At 31.9% G+C, this 25,325-nt stretch overlaps 1 protein-coding gene across 1 annotated transcript; it reads right to left on the bottom strand.

The window, feature by feature from the left end:
* Positions 1–18,450: 18,450 nt before the first annotated feature.
* LOC131647587 (protein DETOXIFICATION 49-like) lies at positions 18,451–20,420 on the bottom strand. Its single transcript, XM_058917466.1, has one exon. It carries the CDS (start codon positions 20,304–20,306, stop codon positions 18,696–18,698), a length of 1,611 nt encoding a protein of 536 aa, XP_058773449.1. The 5' UTR covers positions 20,307–20,420; the 3' UTR covers positions 18,451–18,695.
* Between the last annotated feature and the right edge of the window lie 4,905 nt (positions 20,421–25,325).

Raw genomic sequence — 25,325 nt, 5'->3', positions numbered from 1 at the left:
GTAAAAAAGGATAATTGTGTGCAAAAAGAAAGGTTTTGGTTTGTTTTTAAATTATGCTCGACAAGACGTCACATCTTGTGCCTACATACCTCCTCATTGCAATGGGGAAGTCAGAACATTTGTAGTTCTGCTCAACAGGAAAACAAAGATTTCGTTAAAATTAAGATACACTTTGTCATCTCAGAGGAGAAAACTCAGCTAACCATACTTGAACATGAGAACAAGTGGATTATTTGCATCACAAGTGAAATAAGGGCCCCAACTTAGATAGAAATCAACGAGTATGCCACTAACTCTTTCAAGTAGAAAAAATCAACTATATCCACTAATATTAAGAGAATAAAGAATTATATCTCAACTATGACGATTACTCATGCCTTATCCTTAGAAATAGGTTTTTTCAAAAGAAAGCCTCAAAAAGGGCAAAAGATTTGAAAAAAAAGTTTTATCAAAAGGTTTGTTTTTTAAAGTTTGCAAATAAAATAAGGTTTTGAAAAATGGAGAAGATTTTAAAAATTTAAGAAGATGGGAAAGAGATGAAGTGACTAGCCTAAAGCATAAAGTAAGAACTAAGGACAAGAACACTCTAACCAATCAAGAAGCCAACATTGGACATAAAGTCAACATAAACTTTTCCTTCCTTTAGATTCAAACCAAGAAATATAGCAAGCAAAGTACTTTGAACCAAATAACCATAACTCCCAAGATGATAATCCCATTTAAGCATCTCACAAGCCTTGGTTTTTGCCTCAGATAAAAATGCATTAGATCAGCATACAAGGCTTTTCATAATAAACATAACACATGCAAACAAACAAATATCCCAATGCCTTGGAGTAAACTCCAAAGACTTCAAACAAGCATAATAAGATAAAACAAGGTCTAGAGGTCTCAATGTAACAAGTCTCAGAGGAAGGTTTCAAGGTCAAAATTCTAATCTTAAGTCCAGAGGTCTAATCTCCTTGAGCTGAGGATGGTAACCATAGTCCAGATAGAGCCTTAAGTCTTTTAATTTTCAAGTTGATTATTCATGTCATAAGAACAAATAAAAAGTCCAAATGAACAAAAGAAAAAGGCTTAATCAAAATATGAAAATGAGTGCTAAAGATGAAAATAAATCATAATATAAAATAAGGTAAAGTAATAAAAAAAGTATAAAGATAAAAGGGTAGAAATTAGAAGTTAGTGATTAGAAGTTAATGAATGATTAGTGATGGTTAGTGTAGCAACCTGCCCTAAAAATAGACTTTTAGAGTCGCCACCTATTCTACCAAGGCGAATAGGAAACCTCGCGCAGTTTAGAGATCAGGGTAAGATACTATATTCAGGTCGAGGGAAGGTGTTAGGCACCCTCAACCCTTTCCTATTGGCTTTGAATCTAAGGGTCAAGTTTTATGGCTAAAAGTTAAGGTTAATAGCTAAGGAATTGAATAGGGGAAAAATTGAGATTTTAGGGAGGGGGACTCGCCTTGGTTATCCAAGTGCCTACGTATCTCCTTAGGGAGAATCAGAGTCAACGTAGTTCGGGGCACAGGATTGTACGCCTTAGAGTTTGATATGGATGCTTGAAGGTATTTTGAGTTACCTATCGTAGTTTTGAATAAGGATGAAAATCCGTAGTTTGATTTGAAGTGTTTTGAATGTTTTTTTAGATTTGGGCGTACAACCCTGATTTTGATTTGTACTATTAACCGCGATAATCGATTGATTCAATTACCATAGTTAACAGGTTAATAGTTGTATCATTACCAATTCTAATCGATCGATTCGATTATCACTAATAATGAATTATAATATTTTTTTAATAATTTTATGAATTGATTTGCATTGTTACCCCTCGCAATCGATTGATTCGATTAAAAAGAATAACGAATTAAAGTTAGAAAAAGAAAAGGTTAATCATCACAACTAATAAAATAGTTGCAACCATTTAACCAAATATAATTTAATTGCATTTTAATTAAATAGCATTTTAATTAAAATCATTGTTGACCATAGCGATTAATCGATTTAATCGGCACGAACAACAAATTGAAACTTTTAATATAAATATCATATAATAATTCATCTTTTAAAAAAACAATTATTATTATATTAATAAATATATTTAAAAGTATTTTAATTTAAACAAATAAATAATTAAAATTATTTAGTTTATAGGGTTATGATTTAATAAGGTTGGTTTGAGGGTATATGGTATAGGGATTAAATCTGGTGCGCTAGATCTGGCTGGATGGATAATCAATGGTGAGATCTTGAGGGACTATGGTGGTCTGACGCTAGGTACACGCACTGGATCCCTGAACAAGTAATTCACATAAAAAATATATGGGAGCGAGGGATCAAACAATCGTCCCTTCTCTCAATCATGCCTTTTGGTTACCAACTCAACCAAGCAATCCATCTGAAATATACACGCCCCCTAACAATATATAAAACAAGTAACCCTGAATGAAAGAAAACGCGCACAATTTTAAACCCACGAACCAGATGATGACAGCACATCATCTTCCCCAAAACACCTGCAAAAACCCTGTAACTTTTGCTACGATTTAACTACAGAATCCATTCATGGCTACCAGACTTGGAAAATAGCGAATACAACATGCTCGCGTATAAATCCTTCGCGACCTATCTACCCTACTCGTATGAATCACGCGAATCCAACCCTGTGGTTAATTTGCTCCAATTTTATCCCTAATTAAAACCCCCAATTTGAAACCCTAAAACTCAAAACAACCTCTAATGGCGGAATACGATTAAGACACCCAAACTCCAAACAATTAATTCAGCAACGATCAGAACAACAAGGCAAATCCAAATATGCATTCAAGTTTCTATGTAAGTGCATGAATCATTCAGATCGAACAAGTTTTTAGAACGACCAACCTGAGTTAAATGGAGAGAGTTCTGGGGTTGCTGATGACGCGTGAGTATCCAAACACGTTCAGAATTCTCCAAGGAAGAGTTTGCAATCTTCAAATCCTTTTGAAACGCCCTAAATCCTTGAAACCGAGTTTGAGCTTTGTGAGGAAATTTTTATTCTCCAATGCCTTTGCTCTGCCCAGACTTTCTAACCCCTATTCATGTGCATAGCTTCACTTACTTATAGACTTCTATTAGGTCACGAATTGGAGGCCCATTGATCAATAGAATCTCTTTTGCCAATCCTCCAAATTTGATTTATTTCTTGATCTTTAAGTTACTAAGCTTGGCATATATTGCATCAATTCTTTCTATTTAATTATGCACGAAAATATGATTATATTTAATCATAAATTTTGATTGAAAACAATCAAAATATATCTTTCTACCAAAATATTTGATTTTCCACTTAATTAAATCATTAAAAATCAATTTTAACTGAAATAAAAATTATGTAAAATCAAATAAAATGATATAATTCGTGGCATATGTTTTGGATAACTTGTGGACCAAGTTTAAGTCATAAAGCATAGGCCCATTTGCAAAATATTCCAATTTGAACCCTCTTTATTTCACATTTTGCCTCCAAAAATTGCTCAACTTTGATCAAGCATATCTCACTCAATTTTTTAGCTATGAGGGAGTTCTAAGACTTTTCGGAAACCTCAAGATGTTCTCTACAAGCCACTTTGGAACATATTTTTCATTTGGAGCTTTTGTCTTGATCATATCCTTTCTGACAAAAAACTGCTTTTGAAGGATGCCTGAAAATGACCTGTAATCTTTTGCACTGTATCTCTCAAATGAATCATTTCTAGCCCTGGCTTGTGAGAGGCAAAGTTGTAGGGAATCCAATTTCCTTCAAAATAGGCTTTGAGTGGGGCATTTTTTATGTTTCATGTGAAAGTTATGCCCAGTCAAAGTTGGGTTGACTTTCTCCTAAGAAACCCTAATTTGAACCTTTTTGTATTTGTTCATCTCTGAGTTTCTATTAATGGAATCATGATCAATCCTTGATCAAATGATGGTTATGCACCTCTATGCTTGATGTTTGACCAATGATCATAGGTTTGAATCATGCTTTGATTGTAGTTGACCTTCAGGTTTGGATCAGTTGACTGTGGATCTTGGGATTGTTTGAGCAAAGCTTTGGGATTGAATCTTGGATTTTGAATCATTGTAGATGGAATATGGGAGGCAAATTTTGGGGTATGACAGTTAGATCATAAAATTAGGCCAAAATTGAATAAAACTCATTGGAAGATCGATAAAATCAATGCCTTCTAACAACAAGTTTCATAAGTATTTAGCCATTAGTTAAATAATCAACCATGCTTGGACTTTCAAGCATATGTTTGAGCCACTAATGATCATTTTCTGATACGGGATAAATTTAGCGCTATGTTAAAAAATCGCCAAGTAACTTATATAGAAGTCACCATACAAAGAGGCCGGTCAATAAAAATTTATGTGTTTTAGAACAAGTTAGAGAAATGATATAAAGAATCATTCTCCTAAAACTTGCAGCACATGTAAAACAACAAACAAAATTATCTAGACAAAGTCCATATCAAAAGTCAAAGAAGAAAGGGATTGAGACGAAGAGGCAGGGTAATGGATACAAAAAAATGAGACAAAAGTCCAAATGAACTCCTTTGGATCATTATGGGATTTTATCTTGATGATCCATTAGAGGAATGATAGAACCCTAGTCTCCATACAAAAGATTCATCAAGACTTACACCCACTAATCAAAAGAAAAGAGAAAAGAGATGAGGAGAAAGAGAAAAACAAATCAAACACTCTCCCCAAATGGATCATCAAGTATTACATCAAAAGGGATTTAAAACATATTTTTTAAAACAATTTTTAAAAGGAAAATAAAATCCAAAATATAAATCACAAATCTAAACATCAAATAAATTCAAATCAAAGATCCACAAAAGTCAAGGACTATCATAGGATCATTTCAAAATTTTGCTAGAATTTTAAGACGCTTAAAATATTTTAAAACCAATTAAAACTCAAAGAAAATGAGAGAAATATTAAAAAAATATCAAATGGTAATATAAAAATATGGAAAAAATTTATAAAATCATAAATGATTTAAAGTATTTTTGTTATTTTTTTCATAATTTTTGGATTAAAAATGATAGAGATATGAATTTTAAAAGATAAAATGATTTTAAAACAAAAATAAAATAAAATAAAAGGCTGAAAAATTCACAGCCGTAGGATCCATCTCATTAATCATGCGTGGATGATCTAAAGGTCCAAACATGCGCTCTTATGGTGGAATTTACTCTGAAAAATAACACTGGATTTAAGAAAAAGAGGCTAATCAAAACAAAAAATTAGGCACTCATAATTGTACCATTAGATGCGTCTACTCAAGATGATAAAAATTGAGCAAGTTATGGTTCTTTGAAGTTGACACAAATTTCTTTGCACTTTTAAAGGAGGACCTATAATGTTTTCACATCTTTGATGACTTTCTTCACAAAATTTACTCTTGACTTGTGAAGAGAATTTTTTTATGATTTCAAGGAGAATTATTTTAAAACTAAACTCTCAAATATTTTGAAAGTTGAGAGAGTTACGCCCTTTTGATCATAGAATCAAAGACTTACCAAATTAGGCCAAACTTTTTGAATCAATTCTGAATCTCTTGAACTTTTATTGCATTATAAAGCATGATGAGGTATATAAGATCTTGAAATGATGTTATCTTGGAGCACACTTGATGATGATGTTCATAACTTGATGAAACTTGTTTAAGAAGGTAAGGAAAATAAAGCCATGAACCCATGGTGTTTATTGATGAATCAAGCCACATGGTCTTGAGATACATTTGACCAAATGAAGTTGGAATATACTTAAATCATGATAATTTGATGGTGATAGTGTTCATATGAAGCTTAATTCATCAGGCTTCCATGGATGACCAGTTGATTGAGAGTCAATCCTCAAAACCCTAGTTTAGGAGAGAAGATGAATCCACTTGCCTCAACACCTACAATGCACAAAGCTAAATTATATTTTTGTATTTTGATTATCATAACATGACAAATAAATATTCACAAGTTAAACAAACATGGGTACTTGGTGATTCCCCCGAAGGTAAGATGAGCCAAAAGCTAAAAAGTCAAACTCAAGTTTGTGATCTTGATATGTGGTAGGAATGGAAAATGATTGGGGAATCTTGGGATAAAAATTTAGGGTATAATATATGTGTAACACCCACATTTTCTTATTTATTAATTTAATTTAATTTTAAATTAATTATTAAGAATTCAACATTTTAAGGGATTTATGAGTGAAATTATGAGTTATATGCAGTTGGGCCAAGTGTTGAGATTAGTAAAGAGGGGGATGTTAAGTGGTTAAGCCCATTACTAATTTATTTTATGTTTTCATAAAATAAAGGAAAATAAGGAAAAAGGAGTTAGAACGTGAAAAGAGAAGCTGTGAGAGGGAGAACTGAAGAACATGAAAAGAGAAGCTGTTAGAGGGAGAACTGAAGAACGTCAAAGAGGAAAAGGACCAAATCAAGAACTTGGCTAAGGTAAGGGGGGACTCTCCGGTTAACATTTCTTATCGTGTTTTGGATGATAACATTGATTAGGAATATTTTCTAGGTCAATTGGATTATATGTTAGGTTTAGGGAGGTTATATTTGATGAAATTGCATAGAATATCGGTTAATAATGTGTTGTTTTGATGTATAATGATGTATGAAGATGCAATTGATGATTATTTATCTGAATATGATGTTTAGAATCAATTTTAGACTTAGGATGTGTGAGATCGCAGGGTCTGCCGCAGACCTGAGAATCTGCAGAATCGCACGTCCGCTAAGCGGAGGTAGGTCCGCTGAGCGGAGGTCCCAACGTAGTTCGCCTCTGTCAAGGGTCGCTAGTGGTCCGCTGAGCGGACCTTGCTGTGCAGAAATTTTTACAAACCTGAAAAATGACGTATCTTTTGAACCATTGGCCTATTTTGAGTGTCGTTTTGAGTACGATGAGCCTTATGAAATAACCTGTGTGTTTAAATGATGAAATGAGGTGTAACTTTCAATTATTTTTGAATCATGATTTTATTTCTTGATGAATGATGTATTGTGCATATATGTGATGAGATGTGATAATACGTGTTATGTTTGAAGTAATAATCATGTGATGATTGATTGGTTGCATGATGATGACGATTGGATGGTATTTGAATGATGCTAATATATATGTAAACATGCTTGATGATGATGATGGTACGAGATGGGACGATGATATTCATCGGGTTGACGATGTTATAAGTATGTTGTATATATTTACATTCATTCATAAGCATATGTTGAGGGCTGAATCTAGATGATGTGTGGATTCAGTGAAGGGCTTAATTCCCATTGTGTGGAATTGTGCTGGCAGGGCCGTATCTTGACGATGTTGGATCGGTCGGTGGGTTATTCCCATTGATGATGTTTGGTACCACATGCATAGTGTCAGTTCATTCATATGCATGATTTTATGAGATGATTGAATGTGTTTCAGTGTTATGAATTGATGATGTGTTGGTTGCGTGTTTTGTTGAATTGTCTGAATATAATATGATTGGGTGAATGATATAACTATGATGTGTTATTATTTATGATGCAATAATATTTGTTAATTGCGATGAGACTCACCCTTACATGTTGTTATTTTCAGATTGAGGTAGCGGCTTTCCGACTTGGTGAGGATTAGCTCATGAGTCAGTGCGTTTTAGTTTAGCGTCAGGTGTCATGCTCTCATATAGTGTAACACTGGGGAACGTGATGTTTTGAGTTTATGTTTTATAAATCTAATTGTTTGTTTTGAGTTTGAAGAATAAAGTTTTAAAAGATGTTGAACTTATCCGTATGATTTAATTTCCGCTGTGTTAACATGAATTATTATGTATTATGATGAATTCCTCAATGAACGCATGACAATGACATTTGATATTTATTTTAAATATGAATTTGTGGCACCCTTGTTTCATGTTACTCTGAAAATATTTATTTAATTGCCGCGGGGTTTAGAAGGGTGTTAAAAGATGCCCCTATTTAAATTTCTTATATCCGGAGATATGAAGATTGAAATCTTCGTATCAATGTGATTGAAGGAATTTGAATATAAAATACGGGATTTTTGGTCCTAAGATACCATGTGATGCTTATGAATGCATTGGATACGGTTACCACTAAAAGGAAATACAAAACCACTAGGGAGAGAAGGATAGACTCCGTTGGGGAAAGAAAACTCCATTAGGGAAAGCACCTTGCACATGTAGGGAAAGTATAATCATCAATGAGTCATAATCAAGTGTAAACTTAAAATGATCACCGAGTCGTAATCAATGTCAACACTACCAAATGGTAAGAGACGAATAATCATCATCGAGTCATAATGGATGGCTAAAACTACCAACTTTCAATGAAGGGGGAGAAACAAAGAATACACCAACTTTCACTAAAGGTAGAGGAATGTCTTCGTTTGAACATCAACTTTTCACTTGAAGATGCTGGAATAACATAATAAGAACTTGAATACCAACTTTTCACTTGAAGGTATAGGACAGCGTCATTTGAACATCAACTTTTCACTTGGAGATGCAGGAATAATAAAATAAGAACCTGAATACCAAATTTTCACTTAAAGGTATAGGAAAACTTCATGTGAACATCAACTTTTCACTTGGAGATGCTGGAATAACATAATAAGAACCTGAATACCAACTTTTCACTTGAAGGTAGAGGATAAATCCAAGAGTGATGTAATAACGTTGTTGAGGCATAAAGTTTCCAAATGCAAAATAAATGCACAATCTCATATAAGTTTACCAAAGCAGCGGTCGGGGACCAAAGTTCAATATATGAGCAAACTGGAGAGAAAATGTCAATTAAGTCCAAATTCAGTGAGGACGTAACTCTCTAGATTGTCTTATTCAGATAAACGCGATGAACAGAAGTACTAAAATATTAATCGTCCACAAAGAATATATTCAATGGAGAGTTAGAAAGGATAAACATTTTTCTGCTTAAATGACTTTCTAATTGAAAGGAGTATTTGATAAGATACAAACTCTCTGTCGAGACAGAACGAATCACTAGAGTAACTGCAAAATGAGCGCAAAACAAGAGTTCGGTTATGCGTAATGAATGCATGACTAAGTGTGTATGCATGATATAATGCATAATGCTGCAAAAACAAACACAAAGATCAACTCAGCACGGTCAGGATACACTAGTGTTTAACAAAGCATGTTTAAATCAAGCCGTGATGGAAATTTTCAAGGAAGCGAAGTCAACAAAATCTTCGGGATCTTAGAGGTTTCATTTCAAAATGATGCTAATACCTACGACACTTCAAAAATGGAACAAACTGTTGGAGAAAACTAAGTTCAACGCTTTCGGATTTGACCGTTCAGCATAACAACTGTTTTTATTCATTTTGGTAAATTCATAAGTCAAAGTAAAATGTTTTTGTAATTTTCAAAAAGCATAATTGTTATTTTAAACTTTTCTGTTTCAAAAATTACTGTCAATAATAAATGAGATTTTGTAAAGTAGAAAGAAATAAGATTGCAAAGAAATGGATAAAGGGTCGAACTTCATTAATAAAACGGTAGTTTGCGAATGACAAGACTCCGTAGATGATTACAATGTCTAGAAAATGGTGAGTTCGTGGAAAAGATACATTGAAACATAATGATCCTATTCTCCCTAACAAATTTGAATCCCTGAGTTGAGGCTTCCATTGAAAAATGTTGAGCATTTTCTAATGAAAAGATAGCTGCTGACGATCAAGTCTTGTTTTATATAGTTACTTGCCATGAATCCCTAACTTTTGCCTAGGTTGGCCTAGATTGTTCTTTTATTTTCCTAGGAGAAGTATTTCTTGAATACATTAGCATTCATAGGACGCAGGAGCTCCTTACCATCCATAGTTGTAAGAATTAATGCACCACCAGAGAACGCTTTCTTAACAACATATGGTCCTTCAAAATTAAAAGCCCACTTTCCCCTAGAATTAAAGTTGAAAGACAAGATCCTTTTAAGCACGAGATCTCCTTCTCTAAATACACGAGGTTGGATCTTCCTATCAAATGCTTGCTTCATTCTTTTCGGATACAATTGGCCATGACTCAAAGCCGTCACTCTTTTTCCTCTATCAAATTCAGTTGATCAAACCTACTCTGATACCATTCAACCTCATATAACTTAGTTTCCATTAATACCATTAATGATGGAATCTCAACCTCAACGGAAAGTACTGCTTTCATACCATAAACAAGAAAGAAAAGGACATATAAACTTTATCAGCATACACCTGACACTTGTGACACTTCTTCACAAATTTCATTTCTTAAATATTGCATTTTCATTCAACTCAAATCAATTTTCTATGCACATTGTAATTCAACTCAAATAAGGAGTGTGTATTGAAATTCAACTCAAATCTATTTGTTATGCACGTTTGAATTTTTAGAAAATTTCTAAAATAACCCATTTCTTGAAGCCTTTCAATTTCCTTTCTTAAAACTAATCATATATATATATATATATATATATATATATATATATATATATATATATATATATATATATATATATATATATATATATATATATATATATATATATATATATATATATATATATATAGTTATAAGTTATATTTATATATTTTTTTAATTTTTTAATAGTTTTCACATTCTAGAAAAAAATAAAATAAAAAATTAATTGTCACATTAAAATATTATAATTTTTTTCAATTCATATATTTTTATATATTAAATTTTATTATATTTTTTAAATGTGGATTTTTTATACTTAATTATCCAATTAATTACAATTAATATGAATTAGAAAGTCAAGAATATGTCATTAATATGACAAATTGGCATCTGTCATCCACTGAGACTTTACTTTGGAACTCCGTTCCACCCTTTCTTGTTCCATCTCTCGTGCATAATGCATTGGATGCCATTCTATGGGTTTTGTAAGTCTTGAAAGGGTTTAGGTTTTCCCCTCTTCTTATTCCTTGTCCTTTTTCTTTATTGGAATAGAAGGTTGTTTGAATTTTAAAAAAAAGTTGTTGATAAATCCTTTCATCTAATTGTATCTACCTTTCTGTGAAAAAAAGGGTTCAGCACGCCGCCGGTCATGACAATTTTGCTTGCCTTTTTTACTGTTTAAGTCAACATTTTAGACTCGTACCATTTAATATTCTCAGTAATTCATCCAGCTGCTTGTTGAGATTCTTCAGACTAGAAAGATCCTCCCTTGACGTAGCCCATAAATTCATGTCTTTGATTCTCTTTTCCAACCTCACATTGTCTCTTTTAACGTTATCACTCATGTACCTGTCAAAAGTTTTTCCAAGCAAACTGAAGCCCCGAATTCTTTCTGTGATATTCAACTGAGAATTAGTCCATATGCTCGTTTATTGCCTCCTCGCACCTATCATCATTGCTCCACACTTCCTCAAATCTAAAAATTCTCTCCTTCCTTAGGTTTTGCTGATATCTAGAATCTAATTCGATGGAAAGGACAACATAGATAGAATTTCTTCTAGGGAGGTGTTTCACTCGAATTGGGGAAAACCTAATAACAAACTCCTCACTGCCCCACATTATGTCAAGTTTGCACTGAATGTTCTCAACACCTACTCTTCCATTAGTCCAAGTAAATGGATGGCCTTCGTATTCAACATTACAAAGTCCATATTCCTCCACCATCTGCCTACCCAACACCAGTTAGTTCAAACTTCGGGTAATACCTCCAAACTTATCGCACGTACAAACTGTGTCATTGAAGTCATTGAAGCAGCACCACATCCCATACGGAGGTTTAAGGCTCCTCACCAGCAGCCCCGACCCAAGGTATAGGCAAGTTAGGCAATTGCCTAAGGCCTCATACTCAATGTATTATTAATGCTTCAAATTACTGTTAGAGTATATTTACCTTCTTTTTCTATACAATAACAATAAATATTATTACTTCACACACCCATTAGTTTTACTCTCTGACTTTAACGTAGCAAGTACCAATAGCAATATATTATTACATTCTTATTCAATTAGTATAATTTCATTTCCATGTAGTTATTATTCATTTCAAATTTTTTTTTTACTATTACTCATTCACTCTTAAGAATATATTATTACATTTATAAAAATTAATGCACAGTTGAATTTTTTTATTATACAAAGAGATTTGATTATTCTAAATGTTATTTATATATTAAGAGTAATGTTATTAATTCTTGTGTTTGTCAAAAAAAATTCTTTTTTAAACAGGTTATTAAAATTTATTTTAATATAAAAAATGATACAACAAAAGTTAAATATATTGATTTTATTTTTAATTAAAAAATGTATTAATTAAACATAATTGATTATAACAATTTAATAAATAATTTTGTTTTTGTAAAGTAAAATTTTAGTTAAAAATATAATTATCGACAAAAAAACTTATTTTAAAATTTGCCTTAGGCCTCGATATGTGTTGGGCCGGCTCTGCTCACCAGCTGCCAAGAAAGTCATTTTTTTGTGTTCCGCAGGGTGTCCATAGATACATGTTAAAGCAACATTTTTCCCTCTAATATTTTCCACAAAAGAGCCCCTTGTATGGTTGAGGAAATAAGAGGTAATATTGATGTTCACCGGATCCCTCCACAACACAGCTAAGCCCCCTGCTATTTCTCTTCCATGACATGAACAATCAACTCCAAGACCTTTATTGAAATTTCACATCAACCGAATTATTTCCACTTCATCGACTTTGAGTCTTGTCTCCTTAAGAAATACCAACAAAGGATTTTCCAAGAGGATGAGCCTTAACAAGACTCGAACTGTAGCGGGATTCCCCAACTCTCTAAAGTTCCAACTGATCAATTTCATTGTGACATGCGGTGTTGTTCTTCCTTCTCCATCTTTGTGTTCCTCCTTCTCCATCTTGTTTCCTTTTTTCCACTGTCCATGATTTCCATTGGTGTAACCGTTGTAACTATGATCTCTAGCAATTGCATCTTACGCATCTCAACTTTAATCTTTCTCGCTTGTTGGTTAAATTTTGGCTTTGTCGCTGTTTGTCGTTTCCACTTAAGGCCTTCCTTCTTCCTTCCCTGACCACCTGTCTCCTTTGTTACCTCCAAGTGATTTACTTTTGATATCATCATTGCCCCTAGTGATTGTGCCACACTTTCCACGTCTCTAATCCCCTCCATTCCACTGTTTCCTCCTTGTCACTCTCTTTCCCACCTACTTCCTCCTTAACGGAATTAGATCATTCCTTACATTCTTCTATATCCTCGTTTCACTACTTCTACTTTGACTTTGTTGAGCGAAGATGTTCCCACTGCAGCTTCCAGAGCTATGTTCCTTCCTTGGTTCTTCAACATTGTGAGGCAAGGGTTATGCCATTAACCATGGCCCGAAGGAGAGATCCTTCTCCTCAATTTCCTCATAGTTCCCACCTCTTTTCTCCCCTAGTTCTTTGCAGTCTTTGAGTTGGTGCCCTATTTTCCACATATGAAACAAAAGGTTGGAAGTCGTTCTTATTTGAAAAAGACCTTCAACCTTCTCTCTTGGTATTTAATCGTCGTCCCTCTTTTGAGGGGTTTGTGAAGATCGATCTTTGTTTTAATTCTTAAGAACCTCTCCATTCTATTTGATTCTTTGGGATCCACTTCTTCGAAAATACCCACAATATTTTCCAGTTGCTTCGCCATCGATTCAGACTTCAATTTCTGGGGTAGGTCATAAACCCTAACCCAATATTTACATTAATGAAGAGAGATAAATGAAGTTCTTATATATTTACCTTTTTAAGAAAAATTCAGTTACAACCAACTAATTAATTCTCTAACAAAATTTTAATTACAGTTACCATTAAGATCAATTTGCCAAACTTTGTTTTTGCTAGATACAAGACCTATTTTTCTGATACAAGAGCAAAACATATATATTGCTAATACAAGGTGACCATATACTTTTACAATATTTCCTTTTAACTCCATTGTCATTCATATTTAATGAGAATAAGAAATTATATTAATGAAATGATATAGTTAATAAATTTTAATTAAATATAAATTGTTTTAAAATATTCAGATTATCAATATTTATGAGCTTAATAATTTAAATTTAAATTTTGACTAAATTAATCTTTAATAAGCAATTATTACATATTTTTTAAATAAATTTTGAATTAATAATTTCTCTTTTCTCTCTAGAATCGATGGATATAAATAAAAAATTATTCTCAAAATAAAACAATTAATTTAATATTTAGATTTTTATTTTTTTAAAGATAAACAAGTGAATTAACACAAATTTAAATTTGCAGAAAAGTTTGATTCCCAAATTCCTAGACTGTACGTATATTTCCAACAAAAACAGTGGTATCCTAACTATTTCTGTGAATTAATTATGAAAGCAATAAAGATAGTGAAGATTTTGTGCCCCTCACAAAAACAAGTCTTACACCTGACTCCTCAAAAGAATCTGTTTCACCCATTAAATCAATTTGCAACTTGACATGCAACTTGCATTCCAACACTCACAATTTTTGCATAAATTCCTATGTTATCTATACACAAAAAAGTACCTCATCCCATTTTGTTCTTTAACTAATGGTTTTTAATTTTTCTTGTATATATCTTAATTATTATCTTGTTTAATAGTAGTTAAACAACACATCATGTCCACCAAAAGTTTTGACACTGTGTCATGATACCAAGCATATATTCACTAAAACGGGTCAATTCAAATAGTAGGCTATGGCAACCCAATTTTACAACTTCAAAGTGTTCCTTTAGTTGTTTTCAAATCCGTGAGTTTGACTTGAATTCTAGATTCTAATATCACATAATCTTTAACCTCTTAATTCAAGGTGCATGGCTTGTATCCTTGTTAGACTGGTGACCATCATGCAATTTTTATCCTACATTGAAAAGATAAAATAGGTCAAATATGTATCCTTTCATTTTTAATGTTTTGTCTTGATTCTTTTTTATCGTTTAATAATCAAATCGATTTTTCATGTTTTCCTTAACATTCTTATCAATGTTTTTGGCTAATTTGTAAATGTTTGATGACTAAATAATCAATCTAAAATTCAAACAATTAATAAGATCAAAACATTATTATATACAAAACATATAATACAATATATATATATATATATATATATATATATATATATATATATATATATATATATATATATATATATATATATAATTTAAAAAAATGTGTACAAATAGTAACATCTTTTAACATAGGGATCATTTCATCATAGTCTTAGATCAACTGATTAATCTATCTATCAAGCTCATTTTACTATGTTTATGTTGCTATTTAATTAAGTTTTGCATGACAAATCCAATTTTTTAATTTATAATTTTGCATACACAACTGTAAAGATTAATTATTTTAATTGGAAAAGATCACAATAGGTAATATTTCAAAAAAAAGAAATTAACACAGATATGTGTTGAGTGTTGAGTTCGACCGTCTCATCTAAGTACTCTTGAATTTTTACTATAATGATTAATTAACACAATTAAAAAAAATTAATAATTATTATTTATACATTAAAAAATAATATCAACATTTATTTTAAAATAAAATTTATTTATCCAAATTACACAAATTTTTTTACATGTAAATGACCCACTCATTTTAAAACGTAGACAACTTGGTTTGTGTTTTGGAGGATGATGTTGAAAGTTAGCTTGAGTTAAAATCATTTATTTTTCCAATGACCTTGATTTTTATGCTACCAAAATGAAGTACAAAATACAATAACTTTGTAATATTGTTGTTGACTTAAAAAATATATGTCTTCAAAACTTACTTAGCTCTAAAAGCATGTTGGACCGACCCTCCATGCCTAAGTAAGACTACCATATACTTTCCAACTTGACGACAAAATTCCATCACTTGTGAACATTAAAACATAGATTTTCATATATCATTCATTAAATGTTGTCCTAGAAAAAGTAGCAACTCCACATAAATCAATTGTTCATCATGTGATATCAATTGTTATCGATTCAATGTTTGTTATGATCCCCTTCTTGTTTTGGGCAAACTAGATTCTATAGTTGAGATCTTTCTTTGTACAATACTAACATGCAATGGTGCATTTTATTTTTATAATCTTTTCTACCCCATGTTGAAGTAACAAGCTAGTAACATTGCATGTTTTGGTCAATGTGAAGATCATGAAATTGATAGTTGATATTGTAAAAAAATATATAAATAAATTAAAAGTTGATAATTGATTGTCACTTGGAAATTTCAAAAAGATACTCTTTTCAAATTATTAACTAATCAAATTCAGACAGTAAGATAGTGTGTCAATTTTGTATATTGCTTGAAAATGCCATGGCTAATCAATCATATTCATAGGACCAAAGATCTTAGTTTAGTAGCAATATATTTATAAATAAATAAAAGATCAATAGTGTGAATAGTAAGATATAAACAAAGACAGCTACTTACTTAGTTTTGATTCATATGGGTAAGATAATGGATTATTTTATGACAATAGATTATGTACAAGCATACGCATTTGACATATTAATAATTATTTGTTCGAGATCAGACGATTTAATATTTATTTTTGACCATTAAATTTGATCAATTTTAATCGAATAATCGCTAATTCAATTAAAATTTTATTTGTTAAACAATTAAATTTTAAAACAAATTATTTAAATTTAAAATATTAAAATTAAATGCATAAATAAGATAAAATAAAAAGATATAAAATTTAACTAAACCAAAATTTGACTAGCATATTCTATTTCACTCCAATTTATTCTATCTTATACCTCTAATTTAAATACATCATGCAATATGAGTACTATTTCACTCATATCAAAAAAATGTTGGTATTTTATATAAGTTTATTTTTTGGTGTCACTCATCTCATTTTTATATCTATTTTATTATCTCTCGGTCTTGATCTTTATTGTAAAAGAATTTACTTATTTTTATTTATTCAATATATATTGATATAATATATAATGTATTTGATTTATATTTGATTCGGATACATTAGTTATTTATTAAATTTAACTTTTTTTAATATTACAGACCAATAGAAGAATTAGATGTCAGTTTTTTTTTCATTACATTTAATAATAATTGATTAGTCTTTGAATATATAAGAGTGATTATTCTTAAATCAATAAACTCTAATACTTTATTGGTGTATCATTGTTAAAAAATCAGTTGGAGTAAAGTTATTTCTCATTATATTTTATTATATAATTTATTTTATAAATTTGTAAGTTGAAGAAATATTTTTCTTTATAAACACATTTTTCAACTTTATCTCTAATCTAAATTTAATTTAATTTTCTTTAATAATCTGATTATTTATTATTCTCATATATAACATTTTAGAGTATTATTTGTTGGTAACTTTTACAAATGCTCTTTACTCCCTCCGTCCCAAAATAAGTGTCACATTTACTTTTTAGATTCATTGAATATTTAATGTATCTAGTCTATATAGAGATCAGATACATTAAATATTCAATGAATCTAAAAAGTAAATGTGACACTTATTTTGGGACAGAGGGAGTACTTTGAAAGACAAAAGAACAAATAAGAAATAAGACAAAAGATCATTTAATATGAGGTAGTAAAAAAATAAAAGAAACTAAAAAAAAGTCAGAAGAATGCAGAAATTAAGATATGATTGTCTCATTTTCTGTGTATAGCTGCTAGAAACAGATAAAACAAAAAAGAGGGTACGTAAATTAAAGAAAATCATAGCTACCTATCTTTAGCACAACACGTTTTTTCTATTTTCTTATGACACTCAAATTCAATGCACTGCAAATTTGTAATTCAATTTCACAGAAGTGTAATGAGAATAATAGCCTTAAAAAGACATGGACCATGTAAATAAAATATCCCAACACTGGCAACACACCCTTTTTCAATTTAAGAATTTCATCACAAATATATTTCTAGGTTAATTTTGTATTATACATTAATAACAACTTTACTAAAACCATTTGATTTTTCTTGTTAGTCCAACTTAGTTGATTTTTCGGCAACATCCTATTTTAGACTTGTATGTAATTGGCTTGAGTCTTTAGTGAGTCGGGTCAAAAAATCGAAAATTTAAACAAGTTAGCCGATTTATTTCAGGCTAACTCATGAGAAGCCTTAAAATTTAAACGAACTATTCTATTTGTTTTAGGCCACTTTAATATGTCGAGCCAAATATTTTGAAATTTTAACGTTACTCGTTTTATTTTAGGTCGGCCCATTATAGGCTCCAACTGTAAATCAGACAAAAAAAAATTAAAATTTAAAATTTAAACAGGTTATCCGTTCTATTTTACGCCAGTCCACGATAGACTCAAACCTTTAGTAAACCAGACCAAAAATCTTGAAATTTAAACAGATTGTCCGTCCTATTTTAGACCGAATCTTAAAATTTAAACAGATTGTCCGTCCTATTTTAGACCGACTCATTATAAGCTCGAATCTTTAATGAATCCGGTTAAAAAAACTTTGAAATTTAAACGGACTACATTTTAATTGTACAAACTTTGTTCTTTGCGCGTACTACTACGGTTAATCTGACCCACCCGAATTATATGAACTAAAATTAATTTCATACATTTATAAAAAGTTATCATCTGTCTCTACCTGCTACATCCCTATACAGTTCAAGACAAATTCCATAAATGTTATTACAACTATCTTTACAAAGAGATTCCTTAAACCAAACACAAACACTCTTCATCATCGTCCTCATCATCTTCATCTTCAACATCATCAACAAATGTCAAAAATACTTCATTATTTTCAGAAACAACTAACTTCTCTTGATCAATCTCACCATTTTCTGATCCAGTAACTAGTTTCCTTGCTCTTGAAGCTTCAAATTTCCAATCAGTTTTATAAACAACAATCAACATAGTAATAGCGCATGATCCCTGAGCAGCAAGTAAACCAAGCCAAAGACCTTCAAAATCATATCCACCATAGAATGCTAACCAAACTGAAACCGGCATTCCGACAAGGTAAAAACATCCTAGGTTTATGTTAGCACCAACTTTAGGTCTTGCTAGTCCTCTAAGAACACCACAGCCTGTTGTCTGAGGACAGTTACCTAGTTCACACAAACCTATAATTGGTAAAACCATTGATGTTAAGGTAATGATTTCTTGGTCGTTTGTGAACATGCTAGCCCATATGTTTCTTACACAAAGAGTGAAAATCAATGCTAGTAAGCCACAAATGAAGCTGAATGATAGGCCTGAGATTGCAGAAAGTTTGGCTTTTGATGGCTTTTGTGCACCTATCATGTTACCAACTCTAGTTGAGACACTATTGCTTAGAGAGTAAGGTAGAATGTACATCAATGAAGTGATTTGAATCAACACACCCATTGATGCAACACTTGAGCGTGGATTGATTAGGTAGCCACAAAAGATGGTCATGAATTCGTACCACCACCATTCCAAGCATACAGAAACGCAGCTTGGAACGGCGAGGTTGAGAAGTGGTAACCACTGCTGGAAACTCTCGGACGAAAATCCGGCCCACGTCTTTTCGTGTGTGCCGGAGAAGTAAATGTAGAAGATCAAAGAAGCAACAAGGTTGAAATTTGTCCATACCCCACTTAAGGCCACACCTTTAATACCCAAATTGAGGTAAAAGACAAGAAAATAATTGATGGGTATGTGGAGAATGATTGAAAAAGTTGCACAAAGAGTGAGAGGAAGAGTTATGGATTGAGTCCTAAGGTAGATTCTCAAAGGGTGTATGAAAGATTGAGCAACAAGATCAGGAATTGAGTAGAGAATATAAGTTTGAGCCATTGTTGCTATTTCCTCATCTTGGTTGAAAAACAAGAGTAGTTTTTTCATGTAAAGCCATGAGATTGAGATTGGGATTGAAACTAAAAGAAGCAAAAGAATGGTTCTTTGGAGACAAAGGCCAAGGAGTGTGAACTTTTTAGCACCAAAAGCTTGGCCACAAATTGGTTCCATGCCAACAGCAAGGCCAGAGAGAATGGAGTAGCCAGTGATGTTGGCAAAGCCAACAGCAAGGGAGCCACCAGCAAGAGCAAGGTCATTGAGGTGGCCAAGGAAGAGCATTGAAATCATGGATCTACAATACAAGAGAAGACATGTTAGGATCATTGGGAAGGCTATGTTGGAGATTGAAGTCATTTCTTTGAAGGTGTGAGAGAGATGGTTATGTAAAGTTTGGTTCTTTTTTGGTTTTGGGATTAAAGGGTTGGTGAGGATCATGTTGTTGGTTTGATTAGGATTAAGATTAGGATGAGGATTTGGATTTGGATTTGGATTTGTTTCACACATGGTGTTTGGTTGTTTTTTGTGTCTCTTTTTAGGGAGAAAAATTGGCTTTGAAAAGAGATGAAACAGAGTGAGAAAACAGAGGAGAGATGAAGAGAGAGAAAGAGAGTTGGAGAGAGAGGAATGAGTAAGGAAAGGATTGATGTTGTTGGGATTTTATAGTGATTTTGATGAGGGGACCAAAGTCTTGGAAAACTCTGACTCTAGGTAGTTTGAGAAAAGCTATTTTTCTTTTTTTTTTTGGGATTGATTTTTTTATCATTCATGCATATATTGAAAATTGAAAGGTGTTAGTATTAAATTTAGAGTTGAAAATATACATACATGTTTATGAATACTATGAATCTATTCACTAGAATTACGACCTCAAAAAAATACCAAAAAAAAGTAAAAAATACTATACCCTCTCTCATTCATTACAAAAATATGTTGTATTTGTATTGCTTTTTTCTTTCTTAAAATAATTGTCACATTCTAGACCACAAAATTAAAGAATAAAAAGTTGTCACATAAATATTAATATAATATTTATATTTTTCATTTCATATATTTTTGTTTATTGACTTTCATTATACTTTTTTTAATTAAGAGAATTTTATTATATCTAACTGGTTAATTAATTACAATTAATAAATAACTCTCGTCTAAAGTGATAGTATAAGAGTGGTAAAATTTTGTCAAAAAAAAAAAAAAATGGTAAAATAGACCAGTTCCGATTATGTCTATTTTTTCATGCATATTTTTACTAGCCGAATTAAAGTTTTAAACTTTTTACTATGTTTGTTCCACTCTATATTTTTGGCCAACTTTTAGGTGCGAGCATTAAAAGACAAAAATGAATTCTTACAATTTTTAACCTCGATTTTTTTTAAAGCAAGTTAAAATTTTAAGCTCACGTCTTTTATTATATCTCTTTTTGCAGGTCTAATATGGTATGGGAAGGACAAACAAAGAAAAAGAAGGAAGAAGAATATTGTGACGTGTCTATTGGGTCTCATGATCCAAATTAAGAGGTCATGTGAATACTTCAATCATAAAGATTACGAAGTTGCTCTTTTCATTCTTATATGTTTTCCTACACAACCGTAAAAAGTCTCAACAGCCTCTAATATTTGGAGATGCATTTTTGGACGCACCTAAAATCACACAAAAAAAAGGTGTTTCAAGTGAGACACCCATATTTTTTTTAAAAAAATTCGAAGATACATTTCTGAATTCGAGAGATACATCTCCGTAAAGTATCTTTGTATTGCTTCTAAGAAATTACTTGAGTAAAAATTTTCATGATCTATGTGAGTTTGCTCTTAACCCACAATAACTCTAAAATTCTCTTATAATCCTACGCAATTAGAAAGTACCATTTATTATACTTTTATAAATATACGCATTATGGATGGTATATATATTCGTGAGGATTTGTGTTAATTTGCTCTTCACCCGCAATAACTCTAAAATTTTCTTAAAAACCAACGCAATTAAAAATTACTATTTATTGTACTTTTATAAATATACGCATTATTTTTCTTTGTATGGTATATATCTTCAAAAAGATTTACTGGTAGAATATTAGTTAACTTCACTCTTAAGCTTCTTCACACTTGGTTCTTAATAATTTGTTATGAGTTAGTTATATTTTCTGGTTTTAGTAGTTAGTTAGTAGGTTATGATCAGTTGCTATATAAGGTGGTTGTATTCTCTTGTACTCTTTTGAGATGAATTAATTATATGGCAACTTCTTCTTCTATTGCTTCTTCAATGTCCTTCTTTTCAATGATTGCTTCAATGCTCTAACATGGTATCATTCTCCATTTCAATTCAACCTTACACTTCCGCTTTATTCAATCTCTGATCTTCTTCAATGGCGTCACCGCAAAATGCTCCAATTCTTGATCCATAACTCGATTAAACCAGTCCTTATTTCGCTTAGTCGAGTTATGGACCTGGCTCATTCAATGTTACACCTCTTCTTAATGGTTTCAATTACAATTCTTGGGCATGATCGATGCGACGTGCGATTAGCTCCAAGATAAAGTTGGAATTCATCGAAGGCTCCATCACAATTATAGATGATCCATTTGATCCATCCATGTGTGCTTGGAATCATTGCAACATGTTAATCATTTCATGGAATATCAATTCAGTCTCTGAATCTATTGCACAGTCAATAGTTTACATAGAAATGCCATTGATGTATGGCAAGATCTCAAGAAAAGATTTTCACAAGGTGATCTTATTCACATGTCTAAACTTCAGTAAGAAATTTATGCCTTGAAGCAAGATTCCAAATCTATTACAGTTTTTTGTTTAGAACTAAAAAATGTTTGGCAAAAATTGGAGATCTATGTGCCAATTCCAAATTGTGTTTGTCGAATCACGTATTCTTGTACAGCAATGAGGAATGCGCAAAATAATCACAATTTGTTGTAAGTTAAACATTTTCTCACAAGTCTGAATGAAAATTATGTCGTAGTAAAATCTCAAATTCTCTTAATGGATCATTTTCCAACCATGAACAAGATTTTTTCCAAGGTGTTACAACATGAATGTCAAGATAAGCTTGCTCACTCTGATGGCTCTGAAGCTTTGTTCAATGCTATAGGTTTCAAAAATCCAGGCCCAAAATCGGACAATTCCAATTTTCAATCTCATACATCCAAGTCCAAGGTGTGTACTCACTGTAGTATAACTGGACACACTATCGAGGTTTTATATAAGAAGCATGGGTTTCCAACTCACTTTGGTAAGGATCCATGGCCAACAATGCTATCTCAACTGAAAACGAAGATGGTTCTACTCAACAACAAGTTGATAATAATGGTTCTATATCAATCACGCAAAATCAATTTGACAAGCTAGTGAGTCTTCTTCAGAATTCAGCTATCAACCAAGGTTCATCTTCTGCAGTTTCCAATCAAGTTGTTTCATTCACATTTACAAGTCATAGACTTGTAAATGCTCCAGGTAATTATCATCGATTCATTTATAAATGCTCCACTTTTGACTCTTGGATCATTGATTCAAGAGAAAGTGACCACATATGCTCTAATAGTTCTTGGTTTCAACATATTAGTCAAGTTAATCCTATCAATTTCAAACTTCCAAATGGACAATTTGTTAAGTCTAGAGGCATTGGCACAGTACAATTTTCTCATGAGTTCATCATTTCTAATGTTTTATATATACCTGATTTTCAGTCAATCTTATATATGTTCCAAAGTTATGTCAATATTCTCAGTACATTGTTAGTTTCAACAATACTATCTACTTTATTCATGAACCTCTATCCATGAAGATGATTGGTTTAGCTAACAAAGTTAAAGGGTTGTATCATCTAGTTCTCAAAGGCAATTAGGGAGACAACTCAAGAATAAACCATACATCCACCTGTACCAAACATGACAATGCCTTATGGAATTTTAGATTAGGACACCTCTCAATAATAGAATGCAAGCTTTACATTCCACCTTTCCTTTCATTGTTGTTGATAAAAAAGATGTTTGTGATGTATGTTATTATGCCAAACATAAGAAATTGGCATTTAATTCCAGTTTTAATAAAGCTTCTCAACCATTTGAATTAGTACATTTTGATGTGCGGGGTCCCTTAGCTATCAAGTCTCATAATGTTCATTCTTAATTTTTAACTACTGTACCGATTCCAGTAGGTACACACGGTTAATTTTGATGAAAACCAAAGATGAAACCAGACAAAATATGGACAATTTTATTAAAATGGTTGAGATCCAACATAACACCAATGTTAAAATACTTACAAGTGATAATGAACCAGAGTTTATCATGCCTGAATTTTATGCATCAAAATGTATTTTTCACCAAACAAGTTGGGTTGAATCCCCCCAAAAAAATGGTAGAGTGGAGAGGAAACATCATCATATATTAAACATTTTTATAGCCCTTATCTTTCAAGCTAATATCCTTAAAATTTATAGTCTTTTGTTGCCAGTCATGCAATATTCATCATAAATAGAGTTCCAAGTGTGGTCTTGAGAAACAAGTCATTGTATTATCTATTATATAATGAGGACCCTGGCTTGCATGCTTTAAAGTTATTTGGAACACTCACTTATGCTTCAACACTTCTTGCACATAGAACCAAGCTAGACCATAGAGGAAGAAAGTGTGTTTTCTTGGGTTACAAGCAAGGGGGTAAAAGGAACCATCCTCTTAGATCTTAACAACAATGAAATATTCATTTCAAGAAATTTCATCCATCATGAGCATATTTTCCCCTTTAAACCAAATTGGAAATATCATACTAGTGATGACACAACTCATTAACCTCGTGATCCTCAAGACATTTCCACACAGCCTGAAGACCAACTGTCTGCATCTTAACCTGAACCTAGTCCTCATGACAGTTGCTCATACATCCCACCAAACATAGATAATATGAATCAGCCACCACCAAATAATAATAGACCTATTAGACACATACAAGCACCTGGTTACCTACATGACTATGTGTGCAATTCATCAAACAGTTTAGCTGCACCATCACCTTCAGGTATTCTACACTCTATCTCTTTTTTTCATTCATTTAAGTATTTGTCTTATCACCATAAATCGTTCTGTATGTCTTTCCCTTAAGATTTTGAACCTAAATCGTATGAGGAAGCATGCAAAGATGAATATTGGAAGCTATCTATTAATTTTGAATTAGAAGCTCTTGCTCAAATGGTACTTGGATATTGATGGATTTTCCATCCAATGTTAAACCTATAGGCATCATATGGGTTTATAAAATTAAGTATAAAGCCGATGGATCAATAGAAAGATGCAAAGCCATGTTAGTTACAAAGGGCTATAGTCAAGTTGAGGGCTTAGAATTTTTTGACACCTTTTCAGCAGTGGAAAAACTACCTACTCTCGGAATTTTACTTGCAATAGCTTCAATCAACCATTGGCACTTACATTAACTTGACGTAAACAATGCTTTCTTGCATGGAGACTTAGAAGAGGATGTTTACATGAACATACCACAATATGTTTCTTATGCCAAACC

The sequence above is a fragment of the Vicia villosa genome, linkage group LG2, assembly GCF_029867415.1.
Source record: "Vicia villosa cultivar HV-30 ecotype Madison, WI linkage group LG2, Vvil1.0, whole genome shotgun sequence".
In the NCBI taxonomy this organism is placed as follows: domain Eukaryota; kingdom Viridiplantae; phylum Streptophyta; class Magnoliopsida; order Fabales; family Fabaceae; genus Vicia; species Vicia villosa.
The sequence above is the reverse complement of the archived record's forward strand: the minus strand, read 5'-3'. Positions and strand labels throughout refer to the sequence as shown.